Source organism: Sebastes fasciatus, chromosome 16 (assembly GCF_043250625.1).
Source record: "Sebastes fasciatus isolate fSebFas1 chromosome 16, fSebFas1.pri, whole genome shotgun sequence".
Classification (NCBI taxonomy): Eukaryota; Metazoa; Chordata; class Actinopteri; order Perciformes; family Sebastidae; genus Sebastes; species Sebastes fasciatus.
Genome location: NC_133810.1, coordinates 3,355,863 through 3,382,665, shown reverse-complemented (window position 1 = coordinate 3,382,665; position 26,803 = coordinate 3,355,863). Strand labels below are relative to the sequence as shown.

General features: G+C 44.4%; 2 protein-coding genes across 6 annotated transcripts in view; both read left to right on the top strand.

Moving 5' to 3' along the window:
• sgcd (sarcoglycan, delta (dystrophin-associated glycoprotein)) overlaps positions 1-26,803 on the top strand; it is a 618,307-nt gene that overhangs the window by 372,822 nt on the left and 218,682 nt on the right. The window lies entirely within an intron of this gene.
• Positions 1-26,803, top strand: part of LOC141753289 (rho GTPase-activating protein 7) — a 129,239-nt gene that overhangs the window by 1,326 nt on the left and 101,110 nt on the right. Inside the window, exons 2-3 of one of the 5 annotated variants that reach the window (XM_074611795.1) lie at positions 703-806; positions 3,825-3,882. In XM_074611795.1, coding sequence (XP_074467896.1) covers positions 3,876-3,882 — 7 coding nt within the window. In that variant the 5' untranslated portion in view covers positions 703-806; positions 3,825-3,875. Of the gene's footprint in view, positions 1-702; positions 807-3,742; positions 3,883-5,403; positions 5,613-26,803 lie in introns of those variants that run through there. The other 4 variants (XM_074611796.1, XM_074611790.1, XM_074611791.1 and 1 more) reach the window with 4 other exon arrangements.

The following is a 26,803-nucleotide window of genomic DNA, read 5'->3' as shown; positions in this document are numbered from 1 at the left end:
CTGCACGGCCTTCGTTGCGTTGCAGTCTGTCTAATATTACAGTTTCTCATAAATGGGTAATCGTTCCCTCTGATTTTATCAGAGGCGAGGTGAAAATCTGCACTGGTGCAAATTGGTTTAAAGGAGAGGAGGAGGCTCATGGTCAGACATTACATTTACAGCACTGCTGAGCTTCTTTCACTTTGAAATAAGAGCGATCACTTCATTATCCATCCATCCATCCATCCATCTGCAACCGCTTATCCCGTTAGGGGTCGCGGGGGGGCTGGAGCCGATCCCAGCCGACATTGGGCGAAGGCAGGGTACACCCTGGACAGGTCGCCAGTCCATCGCAGGGCTGACACATAGAGACAGACAACCATTCACGCTCACACTCACACCTACGGGCAATTTATGTTTAGAGTTTAGAGTCCACAATTAACCTAACCTCTTTGGACTGTGGGAGGAAACCGGAGTACCCGGAGAAAACCCACGCTAACACGGGGAGAACATGCAAACTCCACACAGAAGGGTCCCAAGCCGGATTCGCACCTGCAACCCTCTAGCTGTGAGGCGCCAGTGCTAACCACTGCACCACCGTGCAGCTGCATCACTTCATTAGTGGCAGTTTTTAGCCTGTGGGTTACTTAAAAAACTGTTGGTTCTTAAGGAAAAGGCGCCTCAAACCTGTGTCACTTTTATTGAGTCACTTTGCTTTGACAGATCATCTCGGAAACCAGACGCCACGCAGTCGAATCCTGCAGCCGCCAGCCCGTCAAAGTGACACCGAGCAAGGAGCCGAACTCCCACCTGCTTTACTCAGAGCGGTGAGTCACTCTGGATATGTATGTGCATTAGTTAAACGCATGCAAATGCAAGCCGATGTGCTCTTTCGCGAGTAAGACTGTGCCTCTTTTTTTTTTCTTCTTGGCCGCTCTGGCATTTCCCTCCGATACCCAGCGAAGGGGAGTTCAGATCGTAGTGGCGCAGCGTGCGGCTGAGTGCTATTTAATTACCTGCTTTTGGAAAACCGCTGGGATTGCAACTAATTTCGGTCTTGTTTGAAGGGTAAACAAATGTGTCACAAGATGTCTCCTATCACCCTCCCAGCAGAGGAAGAGGAGAGGAGCAGGGGGAGGCAGAGGCTGCTTCCTATCACACGTATTAGAATAATAGCTGTCTGAGAAGCTCTTGGAGGGGATTGAAGGCGTGCAGTAATAGTGACATTGAACGCTTTTAACTTTGCATAACACACCGCAGTGAGTTGATCAAGCTTTGGGTTGTGCTCATATTCTAATACGAGCTTTGTTCTGAGACACTTGAGAAACGTGTAAAGGCTTTGGAAACAATAGCAGGAGAATAAAAAGGAAGTTTGCTTTGATACTCGAGTGCTGTGTTTTGAGACCTGCAGGTGTAGGAGTAGTGTTGACTTTCATGCTGTCAGATAAACGCAGAGTAGCTTTGGGGCTTTCATGTCTAATTTTGGAGCTCGAGGAAATCCTCATTGTTCAAATGTTAATGTGGTTTTACTTTGGATAAATTAGAAGCTTCAGAAAAAAATTATTTGTTGTATATTACAACTTTTTTTCTCGTAAAGTTATGACTTCATTCTCGTAATGTTACGAATTTGTTTCTCGTAAAGACTTATGACTTTAATCTGGAAATCTCAGATGTTTTTTCCCTCAAAGTGGCCCTAATACTCCGTAGTACATTGTCTCTTTAACCCTCACTGAATTAGACTTATATACTATATACTTAGACTATAAATTGTGTTACCTTCATCACATTGCTTAAAGGTTTTGTGGCTCCTAATGGAGATTTTTTTATTTATTTTTTTGCCTAAAATGGCTCTTTTGATAGTAAAGGTTGCTGACCCCTGCTATAGACTATATGACGTTTCCTCAACCTCTGAACTATTGATAGTTAACCAATGATACATACCCAATATGTCCTGCTAAATCAACACTATACATGGAATCATTGCCCTTCCTATTTTACTTGACATTGAATTTACTTACTTTGTTGAAGTGAAATGAATGTACTGATGGAAATGACTTGACATACCATTTACTAAATGACGTCACTGACCACACATGCACAGTTCCCTTTTCCTTTGCTGTTGTTAGATTGTGATAATAATGTCAGTGGCAGTCAAGTCAACAGGAAGTTTGTTGTTGATGGAAAAGAAATTGTCCAAAATGAGCTCTCAGGTGACCAGAAAGTGCTTCTGCTGCACAGTTATTGTATGAGCATGTTGATGAAACCCACTGATAACAGCTGCTTCATCATCATTAAACTGACGACTGAGTGATGGGACAGAGTTAAATGATGCGGAGAGGCCGGTGGGTGGTGGATGGGCCGCGGACTAAAGCAGCACAATTGTTTGACTATATGCATTTAGAATATTGGAAAGTCTGGTTAAAGAAAATATCTGCCAAAGGATGAAATAATTTCCAATGTTTCCAATCATCTCAAGCGTTTTCTTGCTTTATATTACCAGTTCGCTGAATAAACATTGTTCATATCGCTACCAAAGATCCAGTTTTCCATCAACATAATGACACTTGTTGCTCAAAGACTCTCGAACCAAATTAAACATAGATATTCTCACCGCGTCATTCCTCCATAAATTTAATTTTTAATCAAAAATAAAACGTGAAAATTGATTAGAAAAATAAATGAGTAATTAAAATGAGCCGTTTGTGCTGTCGATCTGACAGCTGTTGGTTGTGGAGTGTGTGTGCTGTGTATGTTAATGCTTTTAATTCCACTGACTCGTTGCTGGGTTGGTCTTTACGAACACATTTTGCATGAACAAGTGTTGTGTAAAACACTTGTGATAGAGAACGTGATCATTTTGACAACTTGACACAGAACATTTCCAGCTTGCTCTCCCCATCTTCTCAAGGTGTTTCTGTTATTTTACTATTCTTGTGTTGTGTTGTCCGTTAGAGCTTTGTTTCCTTTGGTTTTCTTCTATCTCCTCACCAACACCTCGACTGGATGGACAGTAAAGTTAGGACGAGGGCCGGCTTTCACTTCCCAAAACAGCACATTTTTGGATACCTTAGTTTGAAATTCATAAAAATCTTTTTCTGCAAAACACTTTTTGTCATTAAGCCAAATTTCTCTAACGCAGGGGTCAGCAACCTTTACTATCAAAAGAGCCAAACAAATCTGTCTGGAGCCGCAAAACATTTGATCATTGTGATGAAGGTAACACAGTTTATAGTCTAAGTATATAGTATATAAGTCTAATGCAGTGAGGGCCAAAGAGACAATGCACTACGGAGTATTAGGGCCACATTGAGGGAAAAAAAAAAATTCTGAAAAAAGTCGTAATATTACGTGAATAAAGTCATAACTTTACGAGAAAAAAATTGAAATATTAAGAGAATAAAGTAATTAATTTACGAAAAAAGTCGGAATATTACGAGAAAATAAAGTCATAACTTTATGAGAAAAAAGTCGTAATATTACGAGAATAAAGTCATAACTTTACGAGAATTTTTTTTTAATATTACGAGGATAAAGTCATAAATTTACGAAAAAAGTCGTAATATTACGAGAAAATAAAGTCATAACTTTACGAGAAAAAAATAAAATAACACGTAAAATTACTACTTTATAATATTATGACTTATTCTCATAATATTACGACTTTTTTTCTCGTAAACTTATGACTTTATTCTCGTAATACAATTTATTCTCGAAATCTCAGATTTATTTTTTCCCTCAATGTGGCCCTAATACTCCGTCGTACCATACACCTTTTAACAATGATAAATAAAAAAGAAAATGTAAACAAAAAACAGTTATTCATTTCCATGTTTATAAATCCACAGGGAGCCACTGGAGAGGAGCTGAAGAGCTGCAGGTTGCAGACTCCAGATCTAATGCATGGTACTACCTGAGGTTCAATCCCTAGATAGGTCTACTCTGTTACTCATAACCCTTTAGACCGACTGTAGAGATGTCACTCCCATTCATCATTTCCCTCTATCCTCCTCCTCCTTCAGCAGTCCTGAGCTGTACTGTTTATTTATCCTCTTTCCCATGAGAGGAAATGTGTTTAACTGATTCTAGCCTTGATGATGATGAGGACGTGTGTGGTTCCTTACAGCTAAGTGGCTGCATCTGACAGATGGGTTGGGCTAAGACTTTATAAGACCAATACCAATTTGATACCACGGTAAAAAACTAAAGTGAAACAATAAATCCCAGGTACGTCAACATCCACTCCTTTCATACTGTTTGCATAATGTTTTTTTTGGAAGTTAAACAGGTCATAATTCCCTTTTCTCGCCCAAAACTAAATTTTACGAGATTACATTTGAACACATTGTGATAACGTTAGATTTAACCTTTGCCCAATACTCATTTTTACTAAATAGAGCCTGAATGCATCATAATGTGGCACCCACCCAAGCCCCCAGGAAGTGCGCCGGTCGTCGATCCTGACTTTCGTAGTGGCCAAACGGCGGTATTTCCCTTCCTCCGTTCATGTCAGTGATACCCAGACCGAGGCTGGAGCGCAAGCCGTGACGACGGTGTGACGTTAGGACCCCGTGACCAAGTCATGTGATCGAGCGGACGCTACTCCGCCAAGATCCGGGTACCAGACGGAAGTCGAGCCATTTAGACTTCATGCACCAATGAGCAACTCTCATAGGAATGACCGGGGCCCCGCCTCCAACGCTGTATCCAGTTCTTTTAATACATCCATGCACCTACCGGGTTGAAAACCGGCAGGGGAAGAAGGGTGCTTCCCCTGGAAGCAACGATAGTGGGTTAACTCTGTCCCAAACACATTTTCTATCATCCCCAGGATGACGGGACGCCATGAGTCTCAATCCCTGACGGTACGGTAGAAGAATTAGTATCGTCACGTTTCAGACTTGAGGGCAAGTCCAAGTCAAGATGCAAGTCTGTGTCATGTCTCTGAATGCTGTAGAGGAATTCAAAGGAGAACATACTGGCTGTAGAATTGTTGTGGGAGAAGCCAGTATTTCAATTCAGCATGTTTCCTTAATCTCTGATGCCATGTCACGGTCATTTTCTGAGTTATTACAGTAAAGATGTTACATATTGGTCCTGTAAAGTCTCAGGGCGGCTAAATCCTTGAACTTCCCACACAAGCACACATGCACAAAACACTTCTCACACTCTCCCTGCTTCACATTCATCCTCTTGAAAACACCCAGATGTGCTCTCACACACCATAAATAGTTTGTTCATCCACGTAAACAGTTCTTCACACAACTTTCTGAGGAGGGAGGTGTAGGGGAGGGAGAGGACAGGAGTGTTTCACAAATTACATGCAGACTTTTTGCATCAAGTGTCAGCCCCCCTGCCTCCTCTTCCTCCTCCTCCTCCTCCTCCTCCTCCTTCCTCACTCACTTTGCTGGACTCTTAAGTCAAACACACCCTCGCTGCCACATGGGTTAGTAACTCTCCAGAAACGCAGGGTTTTTCAGATGGGAATATGTGACTGTTGAACGTGTGGAATATGGATCAGACTACGGCGTTCAAAAAAACTCCACTGCGGAGATCCTTCAGCGAGCACGTGAAAGATTCCACCAACAAGGCTTGGGATGTCTTCTGGAAGAGCGTGAGGGAGAGGCGGCTGTCGGGTGAGTCGGGATTATGATATGGATGTAGATTGTTCAGCTGGTTGGAGTTTACGCAAGGTCGCAGCAGCATCTTGGTTATTTTTCGGGGCATTTGTGAAGTTGTACTTCGCCTCTGATGTTATGTTGGTGTCTTCTGCACAGACCTGAAAGCTGAGATGTAGTTGAGTCATATACAACTTCTGCCTGCATCAATTTGTCAAATCAGGCTCTTAAAGGTCCTCATTTTTCATACATGTTTGATTTAATCCATCATCTGAAAAAGCTGTTGCGTATTTCTTTCACACGACCAATTCTTGAGCAGTGATGTCACTCCTGGTGAGAAACTAAAGTGTCCAGAACAGGTTGAGTTTTACAAACTGATCCTGGAAATGGAGACTCACTTCAACATCTAATGTATTTACTGATTCACAATCAATGCTGGAAGATAACATCAAGAAAGAACCGATTGTGGTCTGGTTGGTCCTGAACAGTAGCTGGCACAGTGACAGACAAACACGAGTGTGCTTCACACTCTCCTGCAGCTAAAGTTAATTAATTAATTAATACAGAATTCAACTTTTTGGTGGATGCGCAAAAGGTGAAGACAGCTTATGAAAGAGGGTTGTGTCTAGAAGGTAACCCCTAAATTGCGAAAACTTGCAAAAACATGCAAAAATTAGGGCTGTCAAAGTTAACGTCATAACGCGTTAACGCAAATTCGTGTTAACACCACTAATTTCTAATTTCTAAAGCTAGAGTGAAGATACTGGAATCATATGAAACTAAAAAAAACTGATGAATCCATTGATACCAATCATGTCATACTAGCTGGTCATGAAGAAGGCTAAATAACGCTCCAAACTTACACAAATTTTTGGCGAGGAAAAACTGTCATGGCCATTTTCAAAGGGGTCCCTTGACCTCTGACCTCCAGATGTGTGAATGTAAATGGGTTCTATGGGTACCCACGAGTCTCCCCTTTACAGACATGCCCACTTTATGATAATCACATGCAGTTTGGGGCAAGTCATAGTCAAGTCAGCACACTGACACACTGACAGCTGTTGTTGCCTGTTGGGCTGCAGTTTGCCATGTTATGATTGGAGCATATTGTTTTATGCTAAATGCAGTACCTGTGAGGGTTTCTGGATCAATATCTGTCATTGTTTTGTGTTGTTAACTGATTTCCAGTAATTAATATATTCATCCATTTACATAAAGGAGCATATTTACCCACTCCCATGTTGATAAGAATAGACAATATCATGGAAGAGTTGGTAGAACCAGTGATGTTTGCTTGACAGAAAGTACAGTTGTTGTTTCAGCCTCGTTGATTGCAATGAAGGAACTTGTCACCAAATGTAAGAGTATGGCTCTTTAATGTGCTTTAATAGTTTCTGGAAACATTGAACATTTACAGCATGGAGACACAAGTTGCACCAGGCTATGGCTACTTGTTAGGAGGATAAAATCATGTTGGTTTTAGCCTCTTCAGGGGGATTGTTGACCAGTCTCTTCCTTTAATATCTCTCAAACCACTTTCCAAAGCGGTCCTAATATCCTGGTCAGCTCCTGCTTGTTTCTGTCTATCATATAGTCGCAAGGCAGCTCCACAAAACCACGAGCGTGTGAGCTGTATCTGTGACTGATTGCGGTTTCACGTCTCATTGCAGCTGAGTGTTTTTCCAGTGTTTGTTGCACACTGTGAGGGTGGCTCACTTGTTGATACTCTGGGTGCTAAACGGAGTCCTCGGCTCCAAACATCCAGCAATCTCAGCATGCTCTCCGCTGCTGAGGGCTATTAAGTCTCTTTCCATCTGACAGACCATGAGAGGTCAGAAGGTCTCAGGTCTGACACTCAACCTCCTCAGCAGGCGTCTGGCAGTGTTTCATCACTATTAACACAGAGCCGGTTTCAATAGATCAGTGAGCCTTGGACACAGAGCGGTGGTGTGTGCTGAGGAAATGGTCTGTGGTTAAACTAAAGCTGCAGGCTATGGTTTTGTTTTATTTCCCCCGGAGGTAGATGTGTGGCCTCTGAGTGTGTTGGGCTCGTTAGTTGAGCTTGTGACTAGAAGGTTAATTCACTGAACTGACTGTGAGAATGTCAAAGTGACCCAGAGGGCAACACGTCACCTCCACCGGCTGCAGTCATGTGCTAATCAAGACTCAGGTGTAAACGTGAGAGACTGTATGAAGGTCTGAAAATAGCAACCAGTAGAGGTGTAATGTTGTGTTCTTCATTGGATTTTGTTTTGCATTGGCATGCTATTTTTAATTACGCTGACAGAGTATACCGGTGCCTTATTCTTAACCCTAAACCCGTGTCATAACGTGTAACTAGCCTCTCATACTGGCCAAAATGAAACCCTGTGTGTCTGCGCTGATTCCCGTAGCTGAACTCTGCTGACCCTGACAATGTGACGTCATGTCTGTCGTTGTGAAAATCCCCCAAAATCCCACTTTTCCCATAAACACCCACCCAACACAGAGTGGAATATGATGTGTTAGTGATCAGCAGGCTGCAGGATTGGTGAGGCAGGTTCCTCAGCTGAGAAGCTTTATTAGTCACGATGCTGCAAAACATTCAAACCGGCTCCCTTCAGGGGTTTTAATGAACTTCAGTGATAAACTGAGAAGATGAGGGGTTGAGTAATCCTTCTGCTGTATGTTTACGTTCACACTCACTGAGCGCGTCTTAAACCTCAAGGAATACCTCTGATTCTTTGACTACCTGCGTGTGTTTGTGTGTGCAGCTCTGTGAGTGTGTAAGTGTGGGAACGGTGTGTGTGTGTGTGTTTAATTCAGACAGCTGGTTCTGCTTTTCCTGTGAGAGTTGATACCTGACTCCAGCTGTGTGTACACTTACATCTGTGTGTGTGTGTGTGTGTGTGTGTGTGTGTGTGTGTGTGTGTGTGTGTGTGTTTGGATTAAATTAACATATGACGTCAGAGCAGTGGTGCTCTCTGATTGGCTGGGAGGGATTATGTAATCCTGAGCTTCATAATCCTGGAGCTCACTCACACATTTACACACGACGGAGAGAGAAAACCACAGAGAGAGAGAGGGAGTTTGAAGAATCACAGCAATGGTTTTGCATTAAACTGTGTTTGTACTTTACATACATTTACCCAATTTAAATACCTTCCAAGCAGCCACAGATTTCCAGTCATTTCCATATGCGTCTTATTGAATTAAAACATGCATAAAGGGGAACACACCATCAAATCCCACCCAAGTTATGACGTCTAACCAAAAATGCAACCAGCCCACAGTCCAGTCCAATTGGTGCTTTAAAGGGATAGTTCAGGTGTTTTGAAGTAAGGCTGTATGAGGTACTTATCCGTAGTCAGTGTATTACCTACAGTAGATGACGGTTGGCACGCTACCAGTTTGGAGAAGCAGACAGGACCACCAGTACGGAAGCAAAGTGATGTTCTGCTGTGGACGGGAGTAGCAGCAAAACTGATTTTAGCTAGGGATGCACCGATACCGATATCAGTATCGGGTAACGGGTCCGATACTGTGCTCATGTACTCGTACTCGCAAAACGGCTCCGATACAACTATACGGCAGCGTGACGTTAAACTCTCGTCACCATCTTTCGGGTCCTATCGCACGCGCTCATGCTCCACCTCCCGGCCGGTGGTGCGCCCGACTCCGCGGGGCCGGGATCCCACCCAAGTCACCGCGCGCCGGCCCTCACTTTCATTGCGCCGCGGGGTTTTGCTTGCATCCTCTGACTCGTGTGTGCGTTAGACTCCTTGGTCTGTGTTTCAAGACGGGTCGGGTGGGTTGCAGACATCGCCACTGGTGCTTTTTAAGTTTGCCGAGACCCGCCCTGGAGACACGACGCGGTTGGGGCGCACTGAGAACAGTCCGTCCCGGTCAACAATCGCACCGGGAGCAGGGGGTGCAGGGAGCACTTTGTCCACAGCCGTGCGATACACCTTCGCCCCGAGCCTTTCCAAGCCGACCTAGAGCCGGTCGCGGCGCACCGCCTCGTATGCGGGACTCCCCAGCCTGCCGTGTGTCGCTCACACCCTCCAGCTAGCTGTTAACGAGGGTCTTTTTGCACAGAGAAGTACTCGTATCGGTACTCGTATCGGCGAGTGCGCAAATGTAAGTACTTGTACTCGGTCTGAATAAAGTGGTATCGGTGCATCCCTACTTAGTTTTAGTTTTCGATGATAACCCTGCAGTGAAAGCACAAGAGAGAGCGGTTCTGGTGGATTCAACCCAGTCTGAACTCAGATTTGTTGACGTTCGCTACTCTGGTGGTAGAACACACTTAACTTTCGTCTTTTCATAAGCGAACTGTGCGTGAACTGAACCAGCTTTGTGTCTCTCCTGAGGAGCGATGACCGTATTTAGCTGCAGTGTGAACACGGCCCGGGAGAATCGCCGCTCTAATCCTCATCTCTTGTCTCCCGCTTTGTCCTCCCCTCTTCTCTTTCATCGCTCGCTGTGTCTGAGTGTCTCCACAGGAGCACCTCCTGTCCGTCCTCCTTCATCACCCCGTTCTAATATTTACTCCAGCGATAAAATAAAGTTGTCATAATTCACAGCCCAAATATGGTCTTCCATTCAAACCTTGCAGGCGGTGCTCTGACAAAAGATCTTAGCCAGACGCACTCTGTAAACTTTGACGTCACTTTTTCCTTGAGCTCTGGACGGACTCATCACCAATATGACATGGTGACGGTCTCCAGGAACTCCACATGCAAATTGGACTGTAATCCAGAGGCGGAGACGTTGTTCAAATGTCCACAGAGAACTTAAGGGTAAATAGAAATACATATTATGGTTTTGAATAAGCAAAAACAGTCCTGTATTTTTGTCGAGTGGGTTTTTGTCAGAGTGAGACAATGAGAGAGGATTTAAAAGGATTAAATCCAGATTTATAGGAGGTTTTATAGACTTAAAGGGATGTTTCTGAAGTCATTATGTTTCTGCTCTTCAGCAGGAAAAAGACTTCAGCGGATACTTTAATGTGACAAGAGGTATTTGTTCAGGTTTTATAAGGCCATCGCGCTGCCAGTCCACACAGTGGCCAAGCTTTTGTGGAATGAACATTGTTTTATAATGCCTCCGTGACGTCCGATCCATTCTTGTGAACGCAATATCTCAGGAACGCCTGGAGGGAATTTCTTCAAATTTGGCAAAAACATCCACTTGTACTCGAGGATGAACTGATTAGATTTTGGTTGTCAAAGGTTACTGTGACTTCACGTCTGTCCCATTCTCGTGATATCTCAGGAACGGCTTGAGGGAATTTCTCCAAATTAGGCACAAACGTCCACTTGGACTCAAAGGATGACCTGATTCGGTTTTGATTGTCAAAGGTCAAAGGTAGGGCTTTCCTGAATACCATTTTTTTGGCCTTCGAAGTTAAGGTGAGAAATATTTGAAGGTACTCGAAGCTTCACAGCGCAGCGCAGCAGGCTGCCGCAACAGGTACACACAGGCACCTCTTCACACAATAAACAGCGATATCCATCGCTAATAATGTTGTGTGATCATTCCTTATTTCATTGGCTATTTTGAGATTTATACTTTATTATTACATACTTAGGCCCTGTTCAGACCTGGTATTAACATGCGTCCTCAGTGGACAGCTCTAAGTACAGGTGTGAACACACTCAAGACGCATTGAGATCGGATCTTTCAGACCACATTCAGAGGTTGTCTGGGCCACATATGACCACATTCTTTTAGCAGTGTGAAGTGAATGTGTCCTGGGCCACATTAAGGACCTCCTACTCATCTGATGTCCAGCTGGGATCCGCGGGATTACCGCGCCCCTCAGGTGAATAAACAGGCAGACACGGGCGCTTGTCAGCATGGAAACGGCCTCTGTGCTCTACTGTATCCTGTCGGTACAACTGTATTTTATTAAAATATATCTTGTTTATAGGCTACAGATCTGCAGACTATCACACTAGGCACGCAAAGTGCATTATCATCAAACTGTCGGAGATGTGTCGGTGTTTTTGTTCCGCTTCTTTGCGTGAAGCTGACACCCGACCGACCGCCTATTCTCTGTCCTCCCGGCTCTCTGGAGCGCTGTGCCCCGTCGTTGTCTGGCAAAAGCAGCGGTGCCGGCGGCGCAGAGGTCCCCTACATATTGATGTTAATACAATGTACCAGAATTCAGGAATATGTAGGATATCACTACAGACATTCATGTAATATTACGTCACAACGGCTGCTATATTAGCCGTGTGTTTACTACGTGTTTATCTGCATATGGGGCGGGGAAGTGAGATCGGATCACAAGTGGCCACTGAAGACGCATGTGGAGACGCATTCTAATGCCAGGTGTGAACAGACGTACTTAAAGCTGTCCACTTGTGATCCGATCACTGAGGACCACTTAAGGATCACTTAATTTGTAAAACATGTGTTTGGATGTATTTACCAACAGTTGGGTTTGTAATAGTGAAGGAAAACATCTTATATCTTATGCAAGTGAATCCTCCAACAACAGAAGGAAGCAGAAAATAGATTCCTGTCGGAGCATCTCTGTTTCAGAAGGGAGACCCAGAAGCTACCACGGTTTATTTACATAAACAAGACAACTAATTATGCAATAATTGTTACAGTTAAACAGCCTTACATAATGAAGTGGTTCCTGAGGATAAAGATGATTAAAACTGAAAATGAGATCGCAGAGAGACACTGAGGCTCTGAGCCAAGATGTGACGGAAGGAATCAATGTGAAGGCTGGTGTTTACTCTGCAGTGATGATCAGAGATGGGCCAAACTAAACAGCCGAGTGGGGAAACTGTGGTGGGAACCTGGGAAACACACACACACAAAACAAACACACAGTTCCTCCTTATGTCTCTGCAGCTTTGACAGAAAGAGAATAACACACACACACACACACACACACACACACACACACACACACACTAAGACGCAGAATCTTTATCATCAGCTTTCAAACAAACACACACACAGTTGTGGTTTTGCAACTTGTGTGGTAAACTGTTTTGGGGCAGAGGGAGCAGAATTAATAGAGAGGGGGAAGTGTGTGTGTTATCTTTGTCTGAGCTGCAGAAGGACGTGAGGAAGAGCTCGTGGGACAGCCACAGGGTTTAAACACTGGAAACAAAAATAAACAGTCTCTTCTCTACCACCGAGTTAAAGGGGCTGGGTCTTATCAGCTAAGGAGTGCTAACAGTGAAAGGAAGATGTGTTGCCGCTTGAGCAGAATCCCCCCAGCGTCATTATAATGCCACCTTTTACATAGTATGTTAAAGCAGAAGGTTCATGCACGGTTAACGTTGTGAAACGCTGGCGGTTAGGTTTAGGCAACAAAACTTTTTGGTTAGGGTTTGACCAGGGGTCAGCAACCTTTACTATCAAAAATTCCATAATAACCTTTCATCATATTGTAATTCAAGTGTTCTGAGAGATAACTAGACTTCTGCTCCTCCTCATGGCTCTGTTTTCAGGCTTTAGAACATCTAGCCCGTGACGGGAGACTTTGACCAATCACAGGTCATTTCATTGAGAGAGAGCGTTCCTATTGGCTGTGCTCCGGTCATGTGACCAGAACTTGGCGTTCCTTCACCAGATTTCACAATGGCGGCGGCGTCACAAACTTTCTCATTTTCCAGCTAAACCGTGCACTACAAGATGATTCTGAGAACATGTGAGGAGAGAAATAGGCATTAACGTAACAGAATATTGATTCATATTTGATCAGCGCTGCCTAGTTTGACCGTTTGGTCGGAGTTCAGAGTGATTGACAGCCGGCTCTCATATACGGCAGCTGGACAGCAGACCTCAGATCAGCTCTTACTGCTTGTTTTCCTCCGGTCTGTGAAATCTTGCAGATGCATATTTGCTCCAATCTCGCCTACTTCAGCTTTAAATTTAGGCAACAAAACTACTTGGTTAGGTTTAGGGAAATATTGTGGTTTAAATAACTACAGAAGTGGCGTAACCTAAGTATGGAAGTTACGTGACAAATAACTCAACGTTGACGTCTGGTTTCACCCGGGACACAAACAGCGGTCTCCTGGTTAAAATTCCAGTGTTTTTTGACCGACCCATCCACCTCGACCTCCTCCCTACGCCGAGTTTGTCGCCACCAAAAAGAAGTGACCTAAAAGTGAGCACCAATACTTCCACCTGTAGCAGTCACAGCAGCAGCTGGATTAAATCCAGTTCTTTCATTGAGTTTCTTTGAGTCTTTTCATGTTTGTGTTTTTCTTTTGGATATATTTTTATACTTCCTGCCGTTCACCATGCGGACATATGTGGAAGAAATCTCTCCCTCTTCATATACACACCGTGTCTGTCGTCATAGCTGCCTGGATTTCATCAGCAGTATTCCCTCATCCTGTGAGCCACCACATGCTTTCCCTCTCTTCCTTTTCTTCGATTACATTCCCATCACCTCCTTTCTTCTACACACGTTCCCTCTCTCCGCTTTGCTCTTTTTCTCTCCGTTCGTTCGCCCGCTCTGTCCTTCTCTTCTTTCTTCTCTGTTTGCTGTCACTGTGCCTGTATTCATATGACGGGCTCAGGGGAGTACTGAGTGTGAGACGGCTTTTTACTATTCTGATCGAGGCTTTACGTTACCGTTAAAAAACTTTTCCAGATGTGAAGTGAAGTAGAAGATTCAGATTTCAGGTTTCTCTACTCCCAACAACATCAGCTAAGAGAATATTTAAAAACCATCCTTTTTTACTCCCTTCTGCACGCATTCTTTCAGAATTCATGAATATTTCTACCGTATGGGGCCCTCCAAATGATGTTTATCAACACTTGTTTGATTTCTGACGATGCAATCTGTGAGCAGGAGAAGATGAGAATAAGAAGAGAAGCAGATCTTCCTGTCCAGAATGAGAATGACTTTGACTTTGAGGCTTGAAGCTGAAAATAAAATGTGTCTCTAATGTTGCAGCAGATGAGACAGAAAGTGGCTTGGGTTTGTTGAGCCATTCAAGAGCCTGTTTAACGCCGGCATCGACCACGTCTTCTTCCGTGACTGAGGCTTAATGGTTTTGGGGGCAAATCGCAGAGAGCTTTGTGGTTTTCAACCTTCTGAGAATGTCTGATGAGCAGGTGGAGGCGAGTCAACATGCAGTTGGCAGTTTCACTTCGATTTCTGGTCCAAACAAAAACAGCAAAGGTGGTCATTCTTCCATCCATTTATCCATCCATTTCCCACCACTTATCCATGTCTGCATCGTGGTGGAGGGAGGCTAACCTAACCAGACGTCCTCATCCTGGGCCACAACCCACAAGTCCTTCTGGAGGATCCAAACGTCCAATAACTGCTTAGTCTTCTCAAGGTAAGCCCATTTCCCAACATCAACAAGAGGAAAGTCTTATCACACGTGCTCACTGGATTGACCAAAAAGTCCGTCAAGTCGTTTGTCCTTGCTCTCTAGTGTGACACATAGAAGAGTTTTCCTATGCAACATCCCTTGTCGGCTCGGCAGTATGATGTCTCTGGGACCTCACAAGCTCCTCTCCATCATGGAGACCTGGAAAGAAGATAGACTACACAGACCCACCAGAGCAGGTCACATATACTGGAGGACGGAGATCAAGATCCCAACGTGTGGAATGAGAAGGAAAGTCAATCTCATTCTTTTAGTTACTACCACAGACTGTGTGTAAGAAGTGGACGTAGTCACCGTGACGTCACCCACTGGTTTGTGGACTGCCGTTTTGAAGCCTCGAGTTCGGCATTTTGGCCATCGTCGTGGAGCTAAGTACAACTGAATGCTGAATAATACATTTTCAAGCAACCAAAAAGGTTATAATTAACTTCCATGAACTGAAGGGGGTTAAAGTTCTACGACGGAAACACGGACAACTCCCGGACCGGACAACGCCGTGGTAGCGACCTGTCAATCAAAAGGTAGCCCCGCCCTAAAGCATCCCCTGCATTATGGTCTATTTGACTCTAAATGGGACCATAATTTACTAAATGAACATCATCCTATATTGAAGAAGACTTCAAACTAGCAATTGAGATCATAAACTCATGTTTACAATGTTTATCAAGTGAGGAGTAGGCTCATTTCCTCATAGACTTCTATACAATCAGACTTCAGAGGAGTCGCCCCCTGCTGGCTGTTAGAAAGAATGCAAGTTTAAGGCACTTCAGCATTGGCTTCACTTTTCAGACCCGGAGGTCCTGGTTACAACCCAAATTTCAACTTGAAGTTGAGGTTCATCACGTCAGGTGACTTTGGAACGTAGATCGAATAGTAAATGAAGACTGTTACGTCTTAAACATGACGAGAAGTCTCGTACAAACTCACATTACTACCGACACAGATCTCATGCTCCATCTTATCCTCATTCGTAAACAAGCCCCTGAGATATACTCATACTCCGTCACTTGGGGCAGCAACTGGCCAAACAGTATTTGATGCAATGTGACATAAACATGAACTCTACACATTCTTAACAAGCTCCCTTAAAGCTTGATTGAAGAGGTGTTGCACTGTGTTTTAAGATCTTGCCAGCGTCACATCCACTGAATATCGCGCATCCTGTTTATGCAGATCATGTGACCCCTGGGCTGAACCACAGTTGTTAAACTCAGCGAGCCTAGTGTTTGGTTTAATGGTTTAGCGGCTGTGACTGCCTCCATCAAAACACAGCGCTGACCCCGAGACTCTTAATGGACAAGGCTGAGTGTAAATCCCGCGGCCTAATGAGCTGTTTGCTTTGTTTACAGCTCTGACCGGGCAGCGCTCGACTCCTCTGGCCTGATGGAACGTAACAGCGAGGCAGTCACTATGACGAGCCAAAACGTTTTATTTCATTGAGCCAACATAGATCGCTTTCCTTTACTTTTACTGTCTTTTACCCGCCAACAAGATATTTTAAGGTTGAACCTGTGTGGTTTTGTAAAGTGGGACCAATATTCAGGATTCAAGCTGCCAGTATAAATGATATTGGGACCATTTTCCTGCCAAAGCTGGTGACGGTGCAGAAATCTGAGATAGAGCTAAAGTGTTCTACTCCAACTGTGTTCAACCTTTAAGTGATTTTTTGGCATTTTCTGTTTCTTAAAAAAAGAAATAACAAATTCAGTGCTCTAATGACAATAACACACAACTTCTCAGTAGAGGAAGTCTGCTTAAAGGGGCAGGCCACCTTCTGTTGTATTCACAAGTACAAAAACACCATTTAACCTCTTTCTTATATTTGAACTAGGGATGCACCGATACCACTATTTTTCAGACCGAGTACAAGTACTTACATTTGGGTACTCGCCGATACCGAGTACCGATACGAGTACTTCTCTGTGCCAAAAGACCCTCGTTAACAGCCAGCTGGAGGATGTGAGCGACACACGGCAGACTGGGGAGTCCCGCATACGAGATGGTGCGCCGCGAACGGCTCTACGTCGGCTTGGAAAGGCTCGGGGCGAAGGTGCTTCCCGGGAACGTGGCCAAAGTGCTCGCTGTGCCCTCTCTCCCCGCAGGGGAAGGACGGGGCCCCTGGTGCGACTGTCAACCGGGGCATACTGTCTTCAGTGCGCCCCAACCGCGTCGTGTGCCCAGGGCGGGGCTCGGCCCACGTAAAAGGCGCCAGGGGTCTGCGGCGATGTCTGCAACCCACCCGACCCGTCTTGAAACACGGACTATGGAGTCTAACGCACCCGCGAGACAGAGGGTGCAAGCAAAACCCCGTGGCGCAATGAAAGTGCGGGCCGGCGCGTTCTGGCTGAGGTGAGATCACGGCCCCGCGGGGTCGGGCGCACCACCGGCCCGTCTCGCCCGCACTGTCAGGGAGGAGGAGCGTGAGCGTGTGCGATAGGACCCAAAACATGGTGACAAGAGTTTAACGTCACGCTGCCGTCAAGTGGTATCGGAGCCGTTTATGAGTACGAGTACATGAGCACAGTATCGGACCCGATATCGGTGCATCCCTAACTTGAACAATATTAAAATGTAAAAAGTCACTATCACCCAACAAAAGATGATTTACAGATGTCTGAGTTTGTTATTTTTAAGTTACTTCTAATTGTTAAAAGCTGAACCTAGATTAGGTGATCAGACAACAATGTGGAATCATTTCTGCAAACTAAATACTTCAGTACTGCTTTAAATATATATAAACAAAAATACATTGACCATTGGCAAAACCATTTTCTGAACATAAAAGCTCTGAGGAAAGTTTTAAAAAATCAATAGGAAGTGAATTTCATGGCAATGGCGTTGGTAAATATGCATGAAAAATCAGTAGACCTTTTAAAATGTGTTTTTTTGGGCCATAATTTACTCTGAAAGGTTCAATCTATATTTCGTTATCCATATAAATTTATGTACATAATTGAAGAGTGCCTTTTTGTTTTCCTCCTGTGATCGTAATTAAAAGTATGAGCCTGTTTTAGTGCAAGCCAGTCATATGTGATATCTTGTAATCTAAAGCTTGATATAAAGTTTGTCCACACGACATTAGTTTGTAAGAACCAGACGGTCTTTGGGGTTGACAAGGTTAAAAAAAAAAAAAAAAAAAACTGTCTGTGTCTCCACAATGAAATAGAAATGAAAAGCACCCGAGGTCGTATTAAAGTAGCGGAGGGAGAGAGCTTTGAAAAAGGAAGCAGAGTGAAAAGATGAAAAAGTCCCATAATCCACAATATTTATTGTGATGGCTTTAATATCTGGGAGGAAATGTGCTTTAGCGGCTTCCAAAGAGAGCCGAGAGGAGAGGAGGAGAGGAGGGGGAGGCCACCTGAGAGCCAAGGAAAGACCCAAAAATGGCTGCTTTTCTCATCACATCACTCGATTCTCAGAGAGAGGAAGGGTGTGGCAGTAAACCAGGGCAGCAGAGGGAAAGAGCTTATCTGAAATGAGTCTGCTCTTTTGGAGCAGCAGGGTGCCCTGTGGCTTAGACAGTCTGTTTGTTAAGGTACAACAGACACCTTTTTCATCCTGAGGCTGCAACAGTTTTATTGTAGTTTAACTCACTTTCACTCATGGAATCTAATCATAATTCGCCTCATAGCTAAATACAAATCTCCCCTCACTATTAGTGCACAGCTTTACATCTAAACACACTTCCAATAAAGGCTGAAGACTTTGTTGTGAAGCTATAGTGGAGTGCAAAACCGTGTTAATGAAAAAGGAACCATATCGCTTTACTTTGCAAGGTTGGATCCACCGCATCACACCACATATGCCACCGTTAAACTGCGTGCAAAATATATTATATTGTAAACATTTCTTAACCGTTAACCGACAAGATTTGTGCCTCGCATGCCGCGGTGCGCCAGCTGCAGGAGCACAACAGATATTGGTTGACGGGAGTCTTCAGTTCACTTTCCGGGAGCGTTAACTTAGCAGCTACGATGCTGCGTGTAGTGTCACGGACATGCAGCCACTTTCCCAGTAAAAGTCTCCAGCGCACATTTAGTTTAGTTTAGCAGGTTGTCAGCTGTGTGTCTGCCCGGCATAACTTTAACGAGTGTCCGACAAACAGTGTGTGTATTTGTGCTACGTTAGCAGCTCTAGCATTGCCGGACGCTTCGTGCTCGCCGTCGGCTAAACGGGGTATTCTAGACTTTCTTCTCCCCAGCAAACTCTTAAGGACATAATTCATCATAATCTGTTGTTCAACACAAGCAGTTATGTTGTGTGTTTTTATTTCCTTCACACTGACACAGTGACCGTTAAAAGCATCAATGTGTAACCATGGTAACGCTGTGTGTTCGGAGTAGTCTCAACAGTTGGTTTATAGTGTTAGCTGTGCTGAAATAAAAAGACACGCCTCCATGTAGTCAAAGATAGAAGTTGTTGGTCTCTACTTCCCTGTAACTTCTACAGTATTACTTATGTTTATAAAATAACACAGAAAGAATATGAAAGAAAATGTGTGTACCGTTATGATTCTTTCAGGACCATCGCCTCATCCGCACTTTTTAGGCGGACGTTTTACTGGCGTCGGTAGTCGCTTTCAGTCCAAAATGTGGGTGCGTAGCTCTGCTGCTGGTCTCTGATGTTGCAATGGAATGAACAATTGATTTTCACTTCTTGGCGACACACGTTCTTTGATATTACCCTCCTCCCCCGGCTCCACAATTATTATTTCTTATACCTACAATGGCTCTAATGCGCTGTCGTAAGGTTGTCTGTTTGGGAAAGTTAGACAGTGTGTCCGTTCCCCTGCAGTTTGTTCATTTGTTTCTCAAACCTCTGAGCCTTTTGTGAGTTGAGACTGAGACAGTATCAGCTCTGTCAGATCCAGACGCTCTCACAACTCGTGTCTGTTTCAGCCACTGGGAAATGAAAATTCACTAACTTTTTGTTTCACCTGTCAAACCAAATCATCTTGGTACTCATAAGCTGATTAGCTTGTCTTGTTTTGTTTTAATTAATCCCTCACACACCTCCTGTGTCATTGTTCCACTTCCTGCTGCAGGCCCACTTTAAACTGAAGCCACAGCATGATTTGTGTCGTGGGTTTTTTTACGCCCACAGACAGCTTTTGTTCAGATTTGGTGTAGAAGAGACACCATAGCTATACGCCTTCCTCTTCAGTTTTTCTGCCGTGTTTGACTGCTGCTGTTGTTTCACAATGAGAGCTTCCTCCAGCACCTGTGACCACCTGAATGGAGGTTATATTCATTTTCATATCTATGAAGACTCGCCGGATTCACTCATCATTTGTGTATCTGTGGCTGAATAACTTTCCGCACCGCTGCCCAGGAGCGAAAGAAATGGCTGTTTATTTCTTTTCCTTGCTACTTTTCCAATCTCGTAGGAGGACGCATGATAACGGCGCAGGCGACAAATTGGTCGGGACAATGCAGGACAGCAGCATTGTGTCGGCGAGGCGGACGGCAGCGAGTCATCTCGCACGGCGTTGCCCCCAGACAGACCTCATTTTCACTTCTGTTCGACTTAGCGTGTCTGCTGCTGGCTGAGGAGCTTCAATCTGTGGGAAATAACTGCCTTTTCCATTTCTATTTTTTTCTTATTAAACATATTTGTAGAATTAGTAGGTATAGGCCACTGGATGGATTAGCCACCCATTGTAAATATTGTGGCTAAAGTATTGAAATTATATACCGTTATTATAGACTACCGTCAGGGGAACATATTAACAAATAATGCATCCCCCCACCGCTTACTGTCTTTCATCGTACAACATTCAAATCAAATTGTCCAAGTACAAACTTTCCAACACACATTGGTTGCAGAAACACTCTAGAAAAGCAAAATCGATCAACACATACCTGCTACTGGCCCTGCGGCACAAGGACAAGCCATGCAGCCAGTGTGTGTTGCACATTCAGATGCATGAAAACATGTAACGTTACATTCAGGGTTGTAAATTAGCACAAGCCAAATGCTGGTAAATTATGCAAGTGGCTGCTAGATTTGCTTCACTCACCAGCCACAAAACAATAACTTCAGGAAATCTCTGACTACATATATGCTGAAAATAAAACATTTTTACTGTATCAATTAAAGAGACTGTTTGTAAGAATCAGAAATGTCTTGTTAACAGCGACACCTGTGGCCGTTAAGTCAACGAAAGTCAGCGTCCTGTTGCTCTACATAGACATGAAGGAGCATCGCTCAACACAGTGAGGAGACACACGTCAGCTAAAAGCACAATATCACTCTATATTTCAGCTGCTTGGCAGTAATGTTAGCTGACCAGACCAAGGTCTCTCCATGAATCAATGCTGATCCTAGTGTTGGCTTTTCCTGCCTCAGCCTCCCGACCGCGGCCGGAGGGAACGGGGGAGACACCGGAGTTTAGGTCGGAGACGATAACGTTTCTCTCTGCGGAGCCCCGTCACTTCACAAGACACGGGAAACCTCTGCTGGTCTGGAGGAGCTGCAGCAGTTATTTCTGCACAAACGTCCACTGAACATTCACTAGATATTCTCAGAGCTAAACTAACTCTCCTGCAGTGTGGAGTGAGCAGCATGCACGTGAGAGTGGAGCGAAAGAGCGAGAACGAGCGCGGTGTGTGAGTGAAGACAGGCAGAGGAGCAGAGTACAGCAGAGACTCCGGCCCTGGAGACCAAAGCTACGGTCTCCCCCGCGTCAATCAGTCCCTTTAAAAGTTTTTCCAAAGTAAAAGTCCCTAGAAGTGTATGATTCAACTTTTTCAATAAATCGTAAAATCGAATCGTAGAATCGCAATACTTAAAAATCATAACACGAATATTGAATCGGCACCCAAGTATCGTGATAGCACACAACAGTAATGTCTTTTAGGGCCAAATCTAACGTAGTTATCATTGTTCTGAGTGTCTTTGGATGAAGGCATGAGCGTGAAGCTTAAAACATAAACATGTAAATATTGTTTTTCTCAGTTCAGTACGTTTCTGTTCAGGCTTAAATGGGTCATTTTGGGGCTTTTTCTCATTATGTGCATCAGGAAATGGTTCTCTGCGTGAGACAGTCATTTGATATTTCAAATCTCTTCTCTATTCCTAAACCAGTGAGTATGCAACAGTTCATACGTGTATTCATGTGTTGTTAATGTGTAGTGAGTTGAGCTGGATTGTTACTTAGATATGTGGACAAATGCAGTCAAAAATATAAAATGTTTAACATCAATAACGTAGAATATTCAGTGAAATAAAGCTGGTTAACAAGTCAGACTTGTGCTCCAGTCACTCTTCCTTCGCCTTGTTTGTTTGTGTGTTTGTGTGATTTCTAACTGGCACCACGGTTATTAATTGCGCTGCTAGAGTGACCATTCAGACATGTTGATTTTTAATAAGAGCTGCCATCTGTGCTCACATTGTGCTCCACGAATCCAGTATTTATGAACAAATGTCTGCCGGCCTGTGTCTGTATTCAGACGTCGCACATGAGATATCATCAGTCTGATATTAGATGTTTTTCAGGAGTCGTTTTGAGATGTTGTCTGTTGTTTTTTTCTTTGTAGCGAGAGAAGACAGATGAAGGCAGTAAAAGTATAGTTTTGTTAGTTAAACACAGTACAGGACAGTTGGGAATCTCATTAAGTTTGCAAGGATTTGGTCACAAACGTATTTGATATGGTTTATATTTAATATATTGGTGATAGCTCTAAATGTAAGGTTAACTGAACCTCATGTTGACGGTAGAGGAACAACGCATGAATGAACTGGTTTGCAGCTCTGGCCTGTTTGTCTGACATCACTGATACTAGAAATGGATATTTAACATGTATGTCAATGTATTAAAGGTAAATACGGCGTATCAACACTGGAATTCCCAGTGTGACTAGTGGCGTATGAATGACCCGATAATTTGCAAGTCATTTTTCGCGCAATAAGAACGCCTTTCTTGCTTTTGGCGCGGCATTTGTACGTCTGTATTGACAGCAATGTAAATGCATCCGCGTAAATATACTACACTCAGAGCTAGTGACGCAAAGTAAAAAAGTGAGAAAGACTGCTTATGGTGGGTCCAACAAACACAGGACTTTCAAACAGGAGACCGGTGTTGGAGACTGGTGTTTCGTTTCCCAAAGTGTTGATGAGTTATTTTGAAGTTAATGTTAGTGGCATTCGTGACGTGTTTTCCGTACTTCTGTTACGTCGTTTATGTACTAGGGATGCTAATTTTGAAAAAAATTTCTTATCCGATAACCAACCCTCGCTAACCGACAAGATTTTTGTCTCACATGCAGCGGTGCACCAGCTGCAGAGTATGAGTACAACAGACAACTGAGTCTCCAGTTCACCGTCCGGGAGCGTTAACTTAGCAGCTCCGATGCTGCATGTAGTGTCGCGGATATGCAGCCGCATGTTTAGTTTTTGTTTAGCAGGTTGTCAGCTGTGTGTCTGCCCGGCGTAACGACACTGTCTGCAGCGTAGTTCTTTTGCGTGGCGTAAAAATGACACACGAAAAGGCTAAAATGCGTACTCATGACACGCGGAATGTCCTTGTAATGTTCGGCTATTTATAGGCCTTTCTGAGAGATCAGGTTGATGCATTTTATATTTCTACCTCGTACAGTAAAGTAATCTGTGTTCCAAACATGATAATGATTCCCATAATACATCGCTGTTGTAAAAGAGGTTGTTGGTAACTGGTCTAGTCAACAATCCTCCTTGTTCTCTAGTTTGTTTCTCTCATGCATGTAGACTCATCTGTGCAGACTGTTCATATGCACGTTTTCGATGTTTCATTAAAGCCGCAGTCCCCTTGAGGAGGGTTGATGGGTGCTTTGGTGGGTTTTGTGTCTTCTACCTGCCAGTGTCACTGTCATTCACATCACCACAGGACCGAATACTTCCTCTGCTTTTATGGCTTCATTCTGAAACCGCTAACTCATGAGCAGATGCTAAATGGTTCTCAGAAAGAGCAAGTGAAGCGTCTATATTCAGCATGCGTCTGCTGGTGTGTGTGTGTGTGTGTCTATATGTGTGTGCGTTTGAATGACTGCGACAGGATTGGCTGTCTGAAAAGCAGCTCTGTTGTTAAGGAACTTCTCTGGTCGAGTGCAGACTGTCACGTCAAAGAGCCAGAAGCCTTATGGCCCTAAAAGGAGTCGGCCTGTCGGGGCGAAGACGAACGTCCGTGGTCCGGTTTGTGTCTGGACGAAAGCTCCTCCTGAGCTTTTGGCATCTTCAAAACAAAAAGCTTTATCTGTCCAACGTCGTTTCTCAGCCGGAGGGGTGACGTGAAGTTGTTTGTCAGATGTGTCCGATGTGTTTGGTGTTACTTGCAGCTCTTGTGACATTTGAAATTAGTCACTTCTAAAAAGGAGCTCATTATTTTCTGCTCCTGAGAATTTGATCGTGTAAATATTAGCAGTGCAAATACTCTCTCTCGCCTTTCTCATTGCCTATTCCTTCAGGCACACGGTCCAAAGTTTGTGAACGAGATCCCTGAAATTCATCAAACTGTTAATGTTTCAATCTGACGTACTGTAGTGGCCTCTCATAGGGATGCACAGATATCGGGTATCGAGTCCAATACTGTGCTCATGTACTTGTACTCGCAAAACGACAGTGACGTTAAGCTCTTGTCACCATACGTGAAACTAAGAACTAGGGATGCACCGATACCAATTCCAGTATCTGGTCCGATACTGTGCTCATGTACTCGTACTCGCAAAATGGCTCCGATACAACGGCACCGATACCACTTTATGGCAGCGTGACGTTAACCTCTCTTCACCATCTTTCAGGTCCTATCGCACGCGCTCACGCTCCACCTCCCCAGCCTGCCGTGTGTCGCTCACACCCTCCAGCTGGCTGTTAACGAGGGTCTTTTGGCACAGAGTAGTACTCGTATCGGTACTCGGTATCGGCGAGTACCCAAATGTAAGTACTTGTACTCGGTCTGAAAACAAGTGGTATCGGAGCATCCCTAAAATGGCCTTAAAATGGTCTGCAATGACGTACAAAGTTTGTTTGCTGAAACATGCTAAACCAGCTGCATAGGCCTCTTTAAAAAAAAGAAAAAGCATTCTGCAGCTTTCATTATAAATCAGCTCAGTAGCCGTCCCATGCTGTCCTGCTTGGACTTTGTTTCTTTGTACATGTTCATTTCTTGATGTTACTCCTCACAACCTGCTGTTTTATAACTCCGGGCCGCCCAAATCATCAGTCTTCAATAATGAGTTTACTCTGATACCGACAGTAGATCCGTCAGAGTTGCTGCGTGAGGTTGTAAGGTTCCTCATTTACCTGGAGGACACCGTCTACCTGTCTGAGCCCAGCTGTGCCAGACGGATGCCTTCGAGACGGCAAACAACGGCTCACAGTACCAGTGGAAGACCTCGGCTGTGGCCTCGAGCGTTTTGCATAAAGTGTGTTACAAGGCATTGTTAGAAAACTCTCTGTACACTGGGAACAATCCTTCTCTGATTGTTGCGTTAAATGACTGTAATTCAGAGCTGCGTTGTCTCTCAAACAACCAGCTACCAGATCATTTCTCATAAGCTCTGACAAATGAGCAGAAGGCAAGGTGTTGGTTGTGTTTGGAGCAGGATTGCAACAGTCGCAGAAAAAAACGAGTGGAGATTTCTTGTATCTGTAAACTGGGCGGCGTGGCTCCCCACCATTAATCCTGATCCAGTTGCTCTGTTTGGATTCCTGTGATACTAGAGGGCTGAGGATTACTCGGCTCCTGCTGCGTCGTTGGCTCGCGCCGCTCGTCGGGGTGGCTGCGAAACCCCCCCGTCCACCGATTCATCTTCGTGCAGCGTGAATGTGGTCGCTGCTGATAAAGCGGGAGATGCAGCACCGGCGTTGTTCCCCTCGGTGGGAAAGGAGGAGGTTCAGACAAAAAATAAAAGCGAGGGGAGGGTGAGCGTCGGATCGAGGTCCAGTAATGCTGCAGACTCCCCGGCGCCATCTCGCTTTCATCCCCCCACCTCGCTTTTGTCACCCGCTCGTCTCTCCGCTGCTTCTCCTGCTAGTGTTTCTCTCTCCCCTGCTGCTCCACCTGCTTGGCCTCCTCTCTCCTCTTGTTTCCCTGCTGTTTATTCTCTCTTACATCCCCCACCTCCCCCTCTGTCGTCTTCTCTTCATCATTGGTATTGCCTTCCTTTCTTTTCCTCACCCACCGTCTCCTCTGTAGCTGATAGAGGACAAACAGATAACTCCTCCCCAGACAAACACACAGCAAACATTATGTAGTCAAATGATTTGCTTATTTAGCATCGTATCACTCTTTAAACTGCAGATGAACACAGCTATTGAATTATAGCAACATTCAACCCTTTTCTGCAATAGAAAGACTGTCAGATTATTGTATCTACATCTTCATACTTTTCTTCATTCTGCCTTATTTGAATGTGATCCCTTTGCTCTCTGACAATATACAAACAATATATAACATTATACAAACGTATAAATCATTGCAGGTCGGTGTCCCATGCGCGCTTGCGTGTGGCTACGCTGTTCAGACGAGACTCCAACACAAACTACATGGAAGCACCAAAACCGCAAAGTTCTATCTAGTGAAGCCCGTCTGTTAAACAGTGTTGGCTCTTCCTGCTTGAGCCTCCCGACCGCGGCCAGAAGACGCGGGGCAGACCGTAGCTTTGGTCTCCAGGACCGGAGTCTCTGCTCCTCTGCCTGCCTTCACTCACACACCGCGCTCGTTCTCTCTCTCTCTCTCTCCACCTCTCACGTGCATGCTGCTCACTCCACACTGCAGAAGAGTTAGTTTAGCTCTGAGAATATCTAGTGAATGTACAGTGGACGTTTGTGCAGAAATAACTGCTGCAGCTCCTCCAGACCAACAGAGGT